The 13,288-nt window shown below is 32.3% G+C and overlaps 1 protein-coding gene across 1 annotated transcript in view; it reads left to right on the top strand.

Annotated features, from left to right (window-relative positions):
* The window catches only part of LOC132750898 (uncharacterized), a gene marked incomplete at its 5' end in the record, with an annotated part of 32,051 nt that overhangs the window by 13,373 nt on the left and 5,390 nt on the right, over positions 1-13,288 (top strand). Inside the window, 11 exons of the mRNA XM_060741008.1 lie at positions 286-488; positions 4,542-4,746; positions 5,015-5,221; positions 5,677-5,913; positions 6,187-6,219; positions 6,923-7,141; positions 7,479-7,557; positions 9,027-9,178; positions 9,832-10,089; positions 11,005-11,151; positions 12,184-12,363. Coding sequence (XP_060596991.1) covers positions 286-488; positions 4,542-4,746; positions 5,015-5,221; positions 5,677-5,913; positions 6,187-6,219; positions 6,923-7,141; positions 7,479-7,557; positions 9,027-9,178; positions 9,832-10,089; positions 11,005-11,151; positions 12,184-12,363 — 1,920 coding nt within the window. The remainder of the gene's footprint in view (positions 1-285; positions 489-4,541; positions 4,747-5,014; positions 5,222-5,676; positions 5,914-6,186; positions 6,220-6,922; positions 7,142-7,478; positions 7,558-9,026; positions 9,179-9,831; positions 10,090-11,004; positions 11,152-12,183; positions 12,364-13,288) is intronic.

The raw sequence follows: 13,288 nt of genomic DNA, 5'->3' as shown, positions 1-13,288 counted from the left end.
TGCCATTAGCATTCCAGACATACCATATACCTCATATTAAATATTGACACATTGTTGAAGCAATAAACACTAGTTTAAGCAACCGTTATCACTTTTATAGTGGCTGTACCAACTGTGTTACAGCCTAAAACATCTAAGTGTTGCTATATTTTGTCGTCTTTCGGTATTGATTTCAATAATTTTATTGCTAAAGAATAATAAATAGTGAATCCAGTGTTTGTGCCTTGGGAGATATTATAAAAACATAAAAAGTAACCTTATATAAAAAAAATACGTTTCTTTTAGATGCTGTGGAACTGTTTCCAACTTTTATAGATGGTAATGCAACGATAATTACGAATGCACTGTATCTTCAAAAGGCCTCAGTAATAATGTCTATAGGTTATCCTTTTCTGACGGGAAGTGGCTACTGTTATTCATGGTTAATAGATTTTAATCATCAGCACTATGTGAGATTAATCTTCACAAACATCACGTTGAACCAAATGGTAAGACTATACACTATGTAGACATTTACAGGGTTCTTTTGAGCGAATTCAATAAACGAAGATTGGCTAATAGGATAAAGATTGTAAAGTCTGTCAAATATTGACGGAAAATTTATAATAACAGTTGAAATTTAACGAATTGTAATTTTGTTAGAACTATTTATTACAAATACTTTCCGAACTATGAGTCGAACTATTACCATAATCCGCCAGAAAGCGTAAGGGTTCAAGAACATTCATTTGTAGCGTTAAAACAAGTATGTGACCTTACACAAATCTGTTTTAATAATTTACGAATATTACGAAGGAGCACAAAAATTTCTTTGCTTTTTTCCGACTGTTTCACTTTTACTGAGAAAGGGATGTAGGCATGAAGAATATAATGGCAACATACAGGAACTATAATGCATTAAAGATTCTGAACCATAAACCTGAACAGCTATATGAATATTTGTCGTACAGTAAATACATTACAACCTCTGCAGAGAAAATTCTGTGAATGTCAAACATCTTTGTTGCTGCTGAAAGATGTTCCTCAAAACAGATTGATTTTTGTTTACGTAAATGTTTTCTTTTTGTTGTGATTGCTCTACTGTTGGCTGTTTTGCGGCGGTTACAGTATATGTTGAAAATAGTGGAATCTATGTGGACTTACAATCACCACTTCAGAAGTTGTTCCATACAAACTTGTTTGTACCTTTATAGTTATGGCAGAAGGAATCAATTATGAATTTCAGTTATGTAGTAATATATGAGCCGCGTCACGACAAAACCAACATAATGGGTTTGCGACCAGCATGGATCCAGACCAGCCTGTGTATTCTCGTAGTCTGATCAGGATCCATGCTGATTCGCTATCAGTTTGTTTACTTGTTATAGGGTCTGTAAGCGAACAACATGGATTTTGATTAGACTGCGCGGATGCGCAGTCTGGTATGGATCCATGCTGGTCGCAAACACATTATTTTGGTTTTGTCGTGACGGGGCTCATATAGTTTTTTTGAAACCATGGCCTTGTGTTTCTATATATTTTTCCGGAATTACTTCATCAATATAATATTCATTCTAATGAACATTAACATGACTAACTTACCTTTTAATGCTAACAGCAGCAATTTTTAGGCGTTGTTTGTTTGTTTGTTTTGGGTTTTACGTCACATCGACACAGTATAGGTCATATCGCGACGTTCCAGCTTTACTGGTGGAGGAAGACCTCAGGTGCCCTTCCGTGCATTATTTCAGGCACGAACGGGTACCTGAGTTGTTTGGCACAATAAATTACCCAGTGCCTCAAATCAGAGTTTATTTTGGAGTCCTTCCCATTACTAGAGTGTTAAGCACTAATACCGCTTAAGTCGGTGCTAGTGTTTTTGGACATTTTTCATTACACACAAGGAGATATCTCCCCATTTCAGAAATTTGTTCTCTGGCAATTACAGTGAGAGTATTCTAATCAACCCGATAGGCGTACTGCTTATCTTAAAGAAGAAAACCAGAATACAATGTGTGGCAGCTTAACAGTTGTTATGACTAACACTCTTAACTTTTTTTTTTGAATATTTCGAATATTTCTTTATATGCGCTCCCAGACTTAAACCTGTTTTGTTCAGGATAATATAGAATGATTATGCTCCCCGAAGGGTGAGCTTATAGTCGCCGCTTTGTTCGCCCGTCCGTCCGTCTATCCGTCCGTCCGTGTGCTATTCTTGTCCGGGACATAACATTGAAACAACAAGAGATATCAACATTAAACTTTGTAGGTAGATAGATCTCATTAAGGAGGTGTACAATGCACACAAACCATAACTCTGCCATGCCTAATTTTTGAACTATTTCCCTTTGTTTATTTTTACACTTGAACTTTGTCCGGGACATAACTCTAAAACTATAAAAGGTATTAACATAAAACTCTGTAGGTGGATAAATCTATACAGCGCACAAAAACCATAACTCTGCCCTGCCTAAATTTGGAATAATTGCCCTTTGTTCATTCATACACTTTGAACTTTGTCCGGGACATAACTCTAAAACTATAAGAGATATCAACATGAAACTTTATAATTCCCTTATGGGCTTGTTTTAGTTTAGATTATTTCACATTAAATGTCCCACTCCTTTCACCCTTATATCCGCTCCAGGTTTTTTTTTAGTGTGTCGGGGGCCGCGTCCTGTGAACGTTGCCTTTGCCTTGTTGATCTTTATTCTTGTTTTTATAGGTAGATAGATCTCATTAGGTAGAAGTGTAGTTCCTAATAACCATTACTTTGCCTTGCCTTATTGTGAAGTTATTGCCCTGTGTGTATTTATACTTTTTGACTTTGGTCCGGGACATAACTCTAAAATTATAAGAGATATTAACATGAAAATTTGTAGGTAGATAGATCTCATCGGATAGAACCTAAACACAGCCTTGTATAATTTTGGAGTTATTGCCCTTTGTTCATTTTTACAATTTGATTTTTATCCAGGACATAACTCTGAAACTATAAGAGATATCATCACGAAACTTAATAGGTACATAGATCTCATTGAATAGAAGTGCAGTGCAAAAACATAACTCTGCCTTGGCTAATTTTGGAGTTATTGCCTTTAGTCCATTTTATTTACTTTCCTGTGTCCAAAACCTTCTCGGGCAGCATCACCCGGATCAACCGTTTCTTGTTTTTGATAGTTAAAGTAATTTTAATGTTATGTTATTAAGCTGTCTAAAGGCATTTACAATCCAAATACATAAATTACAGTTTATGTTCAATATGTATATTTATTATTATAATAGCCTATTGCTTTTTAAACTAAAAAAAATCAAGAAATCACGACAGACAAAACACAAAAGTGTACTCTTAAAAAGCTCTAAATTACGCATCAAATTTATATTGGTTATGATTGGCATGTACGTGTTTTCTCATGTCACAGTTACCTTTTTAATTATTCGCTTTCCAGCTTGTTCCGTTCATTTCTCAACATCATTTGCTTTTGTCCGTCATGAATTTCGTGCATGAATAGCTACAAATCGCACAAGTTTGCAAAGTATCGCTAAGATTCTTTAGTTATGCAAATTAGCCACTCATAAGCCGACAACTTGCGAGTTGCGATCTTTTGCGTCAATCAACGAAAGGCTTTTCGGTTGGTAATTGTAATCGTTATACGATACCACCAACTATATATATAACGAAATTGAAAGAATGGTGACGAATCCTCCTAAAATCTTAATCGCAATAATGCACAAGACGATGTCAATTGTTTTCGCTTAAGTGTAAGGAGGCTTTTCGAAAATAAAATCCTAGACGTTAGAAAGTTTATGTCCGCAAGCAAATAAATCTTACCACCTTTTATTTGGGCTGCTCATTAAGTGTTGCTGAACACTTTATTTTCAGAAACAGAAAACATTTCACAAACTCCAAAATTTCTGACACAGTACTGCCAGTCTGTTATTGTGTTCTTATAGCTGTCCTTTAAGAGCATAATCTAAAAATTATAAAACGAATGTGTTGTTTTGACAAATGCAACACTTTCTGTTGTACAAAAGAAATGTAATCATTTTTAAAATCAAAATGTGTTTTGTGTTAAAATGCCAAAAAGGGGACCTTTTAAGTCTATTTATATCTTTGCCTGCTTTTTAACACTGATTTGACATACCTTTGGTCGATTTGACATACATTTTTGTACTTTTGGTCGATTTGACATACTTTTGGTCGATTTGACATACTTTTGGTCATATCACGGCGTACGGTCGACCTAACCTGCTCTCCTGGGAAACTAATCAGTAATAACGAACTACTCCGCAAAATACCGACTAGTAGTCCTAGTCCAACATGCTTTCTAAATCGGTAGTGCAAGAAAGGAGCTCAATTACCATGATGAAATTTCAAGTCAGCGAACTCTGAATTACACATATATCCCTGTTGAGGTAACCGGGCGAACGCCATGAGGGTAAACGAGTTTTGAACAATGGATAGGCTTAAGTGTAAAACAAATATAGATTGAAATAGATTGATAAGAGTGTTGAATGAATATATATAATCACGCTCAATTATTATTTTCTTTTCACTTCAGGCGGTAGATGATCATGATGGCTGTGAAGACAAACTCATTCTAGGAACAGATTTACAGGAGGCAATAAAGGGGACTGAAATTGATAACAAGTTTAACGAAAGTGTATTTATTATTGAAACAAACAATACTTTTGTAGTTATAACTTTTCAACTGTGTTTTCATAAATTCAAAGGAAGTAGGTTTCGTGCAGTTGTTAGTAAAGAAGGTAGGTTACTTTTATAATCGAAAATGAAATGCAATTTTCCGCCACATTTACTTTCTCTACTCTATATAAGTATGGAACTTAATTGTTATGAAATCAGGAATATCGTTTAAACATACTTCAATTAAAGATGGTTTGTCTGCTGAATCTTATTTAAAAAAATCTTTTAGATAAATACAGAGTAACTTTTCATAATTTTACTTTAATACCTATAACCTTTATTCTACATGAAACTACTGGTTTTGAAAGATGATGTGAATTGGTGTTTTAGATATTCCAGCTTGTTTATCCATCCGTCCGAGCGTGAATTGGAGCAATGGAAGGAAAGAGATTTGCATAAATCCAGAAATGATACTTACGTCAATGTCGATTTTGAATATTCCGTTTGGCAATTTTGAAGAAAAGTTTAAGATCCGGGCAAAACATCACCACGGCATCGAGATCGAGTTTATAGACTTTTATATTGTATGCCCGATAGGTGAGTTTCGTTTTCCTAAATTTTTTACTTGCAACATTTTATCAATGATTCAAATTTTCTCTCCTGATGACCTGTTCACGGCTTTACAATGGACTATTTGGAAATTCGTGATATTGAGGTACTTGAGAAACGCAAACAAGTCAATTGTGAAACTAATGACTTAGACTTTGTTTGTAGAAAACGAATCGAAATTTTCCTGTTCTATTGAAAACTGTGTTGATAGGTGTTCTGTTCTGTATAATCCGTATAATTATACATTTAACAAATAATTTTAAGTATTCTTCGGAGAAAATTAATCAAATATCTGCAAAATAGACTTAAAAGGCTATAGTCACGGAGAATACAATATAAAATTAAAAATTAAAAAGATTTTCACTTCAGTTACAGTTATCAATACATCATCTATGTAATAGTTTGATTGTTGAAAATTATGAACATCCTATTTCTTGTTTTAGAAATAACCGAGAGTCGCTCTCGCCTCACAATAATTGAAAGAAATGGCAATAAAGAAAATACATACTGCAACACAAATAAACCTCCGGAAAAAATCAGTTCCGAAGAAAGAACTTTGTTGATTGTATTTCGTAAATACGAAGACTCGACTAAAGACTTTACTGGAAAGGAGGGATTTCGATTACATTACAGGACAAAAAACTACTCTTTGGCCAACTGGACCGAAATTGCCGAAATAGGTAGGTTCATTTGAATGGACATATCTGATATAAATTCAAGTAAAGTTACCTATATACATTTCAATATTTATAATGCCACTAATTTCCATTGCCAATAATGAACTTCTTGTAGAATTATATGATGCGACTAATATACATGTATTAACAAAAATAGCCGATGTATCGTTACATTAGAAGTTTAAGAAATGTTTGTTGTACATACTTATGCTTATAACTTGTTTTAGACAATGATTTGTTTAATCACTAAGGTATTACTATTACTTCATATTGTAGATGGCGACATTAAGGGTTCAAATATAACAACAGGTACTTACTTACATTTAAGATCCATCTTTTCTATTCCGTCTTTTATCTCAACTTGTCTTATGAACAACTCACTGTTGTGTGTTTGAAGCCGGAGACACTATCATGTGAGGAAATCATCCAGCTTGCTTTCGAATAGGTCGGAAATGTATACATAACGTGTTCGCCAAAGAGTTGTCATGAGACCTTGCAGCTTCGTTACTTAAATGACAACTTAATAAATAAATGATCGTCCGATAGGCTCATTGTTCATGATTAGAACTTAAATGATATTGAAGCTGTAAATAATCTCAACTGTGTTGTATGTATTTAATACTTTGGAGAATGGTCCGGGTATTTGTTCCATGCATATATCCTTTCACTGTAACAATTAGTTTGAGCATATTTTTACTGAATTTATATGCTACATTGTTTTAGTTAAATATGTTCTATTTCTTATTTTGTTTAGAACATTATTGTTATTGAAAACAGGAATAAGCGAAATAAATAAAATGAAAAGGTGATGAAGAATAAAATTAAACTTTCTTGTAACATAAATCAAGAGAAGTCAATGAAGTCATTTAACATCGTGTATATGCCGTAATATACGAATGCGATATATTTACGCAGGAATTGTGCAGTAGTAGTTTATATATACAACTTAATTATTCGAAACTTTTACGAAGAGTATTTAGAAGACGAAATGAAAAATCAGTTTATTTTGCAGTTTGTTCGCCGAAATTCAAAAAGTGTTACAACATATTTTCGTCATCGATGTCCTGGTATGAAGCCGGTACTGTTTGTGGGGAATATGATCAGTTTCTTGTAACCATACAGTCACCAAAAGAATTACAGTACATTAACTACCTACTTCGTGAACAGAGGTACATTGATGGAAGAGCTGAAATTAGTGATTCAAAAGGTTCAAGCTATAAAGCACACATAGGTGAGATTTCTTTTAGCTATGACAACATTTTAATTACTGGGTTAATTTGTATTTTGTTGAATTCTGTGCATTTGTAATTATTAAGACCTAATACAAACAATTTTTAAAATTCTTACGATTTGTAAGTTACAGCCATTATTGTAAGTTATAAATACACTTTATTTAAAGTTTTGCACGCATGCATGTACCTTTACAAAGAATAGACATCAGCCTTATGTTACGAGCACTGACTGCATGAGTAGTCGCAAAGTGTGTTTGAGTGATAAATTGAATCTGAAATAGTTCTATCGATGTTCGCTGTTATGGGGATGGATGTATGGATGTATTCACATTTCAGGATTAAAGCGCAAAATGGTCACAGATAGGAAAGAAAAATATGTTTGGTCGAACAATTATGAAGTAATATTTTCGCCATGGTAACTATGTTATAATTATATATAGACACAATGTGGTAGTGTTATAGATAGATTGGTGAAAATACATGTCGTAAAACAACTACAAATTTAATGTCAACATCAAGAAATACATGTGAACATGAAAGTGCATGTGCTGATGCCATGTATTGAATACCAAGGATGACACAAAAAGAAGGCATAAAGCCGACTTATTTCCTTTGTGGTACTTTGACACCAGAAAGGCAAATTAATTACTATCATCAGACATTGCACATAAATTATTCAATCAAAAGTTCTTAAGTTTCTTATACCAATTATTGCACATAAGTAAATACATCACAAAGTGCTAAACACATGTATCATCATCATAGTAATGACAGAAAATGTCTCACAATGAATAGGTACAACTAAAATAATACACTGTACACAAAAATAAGTAATTAAATTAGAGTAAAATGACTGGATTAAAAAGACTAGACATATACTGTTTGCATAAAATGTTCCTTTGGAGATTTTTTAAAATGGCCACGACTTATTATGGACCTATGTTAGTATCCTGCTCCAGTCCTGATAACAAGTATATAAAAATGTTTTCACTCCGAAACCCTTAACTCTGGGAATAGAATAACTGTAACTATCTCTAAAACGAGTTGAGTATGAGTGTACCTCACTTGGAAGTTAAAAGTACCCATTTCAATAACTAGGTGCATTATTATTGTGTTTCTTATCTACATGACCAAGGATGAGGAAATTCACCCTCAAATGTACTGGTAAACAACCAACATACTTAAAATGAGCCCTCCCTATATGAGTACGGGCACTGAGATTAAGTATAAATATCACCATCTTATTCTGTGTGGCCTGAAGTCTATTTTACAGATTTTGACTCAATCCCAAATACAAGGAGGCACATGCATAATCAAAATGACATTGTATTAATGAAGTACTAAAAGCTGTTAAGTTTTGCATTGGCCTTCTTAATTACCTGATCGGCTATAGACTCACCAGATAGTCTTTGATCTAGGTCAGTATCAAAATATTTAACATATTTGGTGGAAGTTATTGAAGTATCATTACATACAATAATTAGTTAAGCTATAAGCTAATTAACTTTCTTCACCTTCATGTTTGGTTATGTTTTTAAATATTTCTGTTAAAAATATAAAGCTGAAAACGAAAAACAAACAAACAAACAAACAAACAGACAAACAAACTCCGTCAAATAACAGAAATAAACACAACCTAGCAAAACCAAATCAGCAGCAGCAACAACAACAACACGTCTATACAACGTATGTTTCACGTATTTATAAATGCTTATTGTTTATCAAAGTTTTGAGAACAACTAAAGTTATATCGTTGAAACTAAATAATTTACAGGTTTTCTTCCATTTATGTTTTTATTTTGTCTTAGATGTATATTAGTTTTAGTTAATATTTTTTGCTTATCATTTTTTTTTTTCGAAAATTTCTCGGTTCAAAAATTTCAGGGCAGTTGGTGAGCCATCAGTTGGAGACTGTACTTGCACAAACTTTCGGTCATTTATTACGGACAGAACATGGGAATCAGAAGATTGTAACAATGAACATACAGCTTATTTCATTTGTCAGTCGGATTATAATGAAAAGGCTAAAGCAAAATGTAATTTTTTTTCATACTCCTACATAAATGTTTTCGGCTTGGTAAAATTGTTGCTAAGTGAATATATGATCATAACAGAATTTTGTATTAGATAGATGAGACATTAGTAGTAAAACATGTTTGTTTTCTTTTTTTGAATTAATGCTGTTTCTGTACATTATTCTCATTTTGTATATTTTGCTTTCCTGCATTTTCTATGATTGAGTCATTTAAATGTTTAAATATTTAAATGTCAACAAAATCTCATTTCTTTAAGATCACATCTTCTTTATTTGTTTGTACATTTACCGAAAGAAACAATTACGTATTGCAAAAGCCAAAAATAAAGTATTAAAAGGATAAATAGAAAAATATATCTGTACATGTATTGTGTATGATTTTTTCGCGTTTAAACATTTGAATATATTTCAGCAAATTACATTAATTACATTGACAATTCAATTATACAGTATATATGTAAATGTAACTTTCGAAATTAGTTATTGTTGCTATTTTGTTTATATGTTTGTGAGTTTTAAGCAAGCATAAAATAAACATGTATTGGTAGATATTGTTTCAGTAAAAGTTAAAAAATTCTATTTGCAGATAAAGTACAATTTTGCCATGGCTTACATGATTTTTAAATAAATATATTGTAACATCTTCATTTGTAGTTGCCTCAAAGAAAAGCAGGTGTAATACTGTGACTGAAGGAAATAAAACAAAAATAGATTACTCCTACTCCGGGAAATTGTGTCAGAATTGGAGTTATCTAACGGAAAATGCATTGATACATTTCTTTAAAACATTTGGCAGTCGACGAGATGTTTTAAAGACAAATTCTACATTATGTCAAGATCTATCTCATTCTGGAATAATGGGTTGCTACGTGAATGACAGCGAATCGACGTGGGAGCCATGTTTCTTTTCACGTATGTTTTTGTTGTTGTTCAATGATGTTTAAAAAGAGTTTAAGCTATAAAGTAGAAATCAGAACCTTATACGCACATATAGATCTTTTTCTTTACACTATAATTATTAAACATTTAATGTCCAACGGCAACTTGTAATTTATCATATAAATATTATGATATTAATATTATATATTATAAAATATTCCGAACTATAATTAGTTTATTGATTTACTTATTTTTCTGCTATGCGCGCCTGAAAATAAGTACTTCTCATATAACGTTACAATACAGCTTGTGATCTAAACTCCCTTATGATCTGAAAACATTTTCAGCTCGTAATATTCGAGCGTTTCAGGGGTAATTAAATCATTCTGTTTCCCTTCGTTGTTTTGGAGAAAAAATCTCTGCTTTTAGAATGATAGAGAAAGCACTTTAATGTAAAGCCCATCCGAGTGTGAATTCGAATATCGTCAATTACCGTGAGATAGCTATCCAGATAACTGACGGAAGGTCGGTTCTACTCAGGTGCCCGCTCGTGTCTAAAAATGATGCATAAATGAACACCAGAGGCCTTTCACAACCAGTCAAGCTGGAATGTCGCGGCGTGACTTTTACAGTAACGATGTCACCTTTAATTAAAAGACAATATAATAAAAACTGACAAACAAAAAAGTACTGATTCAAAACACTTGCTGTATTTATTATGTTTTAAATATCATTCAACAGTGAAAAAAATGTTTCCTTTTTATTAACCCATTTTTTCTGGAAGATTATTTTCATATTGAAACTCGATTTTGATTCTGTGATTTTCATGTATCAAAAACAGTCTTTTATATCAAAAACATTTTCTTATTAGGTTGTGACTTTTATAACATTATTTACCAAGTTCATTTTTACACATGTTTATCCGACAAGGACTTTTTCCCAATTTAGAAACTGGTTCTGATTCTATGATCATGGACAGTTTTGATGGTTTATTTGAATGCAACTCTACGGGACGCCTTATACCATTGGTGAATAAATGTGATAAAACGTTCCATTGTGAAGACAAAACCGACGAAGTGAATTGCGCCACAGAAGGTAGGAACTATGATATAATTTAGTATTTTCATACAATGTCATGCGTTATTTTTATTTAAAAAGTACATTTTGTAGTGTTATATATTATTCACTTAGTATAGTAAATAGAATTAATCGTGCATAATATTAGAGGATTATTATTTTGTGTTAAGATAGAAAAAGAAAGAACGCCCAAAACGCCAAACTAGAATACACTGTCTAATTGAGCCTGTCCATGGACGGTATTGGAAAGAGCAATCAAAATGTCATTTATGAATATAGTTTTCTACAATCTATTTAAAAATATAGAACTTTCAAGGAAGTTTAAGTCGTTCGGGAAGAAACAATAGCGTAGGTGAATTACCTGAAAGTGAAATTATATATGCGCGTTAATAAGTGTCAAACTGCATTTTTACACAGATTTAGCTAGAATGGATTTCTTTCTTATAATTCGTTTTGTTTATTTAAAAAGCGTTAATGACTGTAATGCCGGCCATTTTTCAGTAATCTTAAAACTGAGAAAAGGGGTAATAATTATTGTAATATTTCAGTTAATTTTTAATGATAAAATGACGATATGATATGTTGTATAAATCATCAAGATAAAATAATAACACTATAGCATTATAAAAGATATACTTACAACTGTATTGGCGAATTACATACATATCCTTAATAAAGACTAAATAAAAAAATTCAACCAGTATTTCAAAAACGGAAAAATATAATTAGATGGCTGTATATCACCAGTCGTCTTTGAGGGAATTCGTAAACAATTTATTATTTGCGTAACGCCTCGTACATTTCTCAAGGATTTTGAAAGAATTATTTACAAAACCCTCGACAACAGGTGCGATGATGCATATTGTTAGCCTTTGTGATATGATCAATTTGGAAGTATTCTGTTCATTGGATGTTTTTTATATTACGATTGACTGACAAGCTGGTTCTCAACACTCGTTTTAGGATGATACTTTTGGGATAGGGGTCACAATAAATTGACATTCCATTTCTTTATAGTGTGTAACACTATTATTTTCTTTAACTATTTAGAACACGACCTTACACGAAACGTTGATTTAAGCTCCACAATTCTAAACGTTACGGCCGCTGAAGAAGAAAACTATCACCTATGTGGAAGTAAGGAATGGATTTCAATAGCTGCAAAATGTGATACTGTAATAGACTGTTTAGATGCATCTGATGAAATTGACTGTATACGACAAAGTACAGGTGACAAAAGCTTCCCGTTTGACTTTTTTTAAAAAATCTATTTGCTAATTCTGTAAGTATAACTCTTAATTCGTTTAAAGTGTTCAAGTCGAATCATTGTGGGTTAAATTTTGAAGAATTATTGTTATTGCGTTGAAATAGAAGGTTATGACTAAACAATTTTATGTATCAATATCAGATACGTTTTTTTAAAATACTTATGTTCATTAGAAATACCTTAATCTAAAAGATATGAACCTCTATATAATCATTAAATCACCTTTTGTTTACTTGTTGATGTATATTTATATATAAGATATATTTATGTAAATATGTTTATCAATAGTTAAGCGTTTTCATTCCTAAATAATGAAAAATTGCCAAATAGGAAACACACATATAATTTCATTGATCACATCCATGTGCATGAATATATACATGTATGTAGTTCATATTCATTCTTATCAACATATCAACTGTCGAACATTTTTAATATTTAATTATTCAAGCTTTTTCTGGTACATGTATAATATCTGATTTCTCCAGTATATTTATATAATGTATTTTTATAGGCTTTTTCTTTCGGGTAATATTGAGTCATGTTATCTCGTACAATTGTACTATTGGTGTGCCTTAATTATACACAGATGGCATATATGCAATAATACACAATTTAGTAATGAACAGTAGCAAAAAGTTAAAAAGTGGGAAGCATCTAATGCTTCGTTTATAATATATTGTCGGCGTCCACGGCATCCCGTTTTTTTCCCCAAAGCTATTGCTCTGATGAATTTTGGTCTTTTTCGTCTCCTCATCCTTGTCTAAGACAGGTTGTTCTTAGTTTTCACAGGGTTAGCCGAGATATCTGTGATTAGTCTTTGGGATAAAGAAATGGATCTTTCAAGGGGCACTATGGTCTTTGTCGCCGCAACACGGTGTGATTCAA

Source organism: Ruditapes philippinarum, unplaced genomic scaffold (genome assembly GCF_026571515.1).
Source record: "Ruditapes philippinarum isolate M1 unplaced genomic scaffold, ASM2657151v2 ctg1875_1_1_1_1, whole genome shotgun sequence".
Taxonomy (NCBI): domain Eukaryota; kingdom Metazoa; phylum Mollusca; class Bivalvia; order Venerida; family Veneridae; genus Ruditapes; species Ruditapes philippinarum.
The sequence above is the reverse complement of the archived record's forward strand: the minus strand, read 5'-3'. Positions and strand labels throughout refer to the sequence as shown.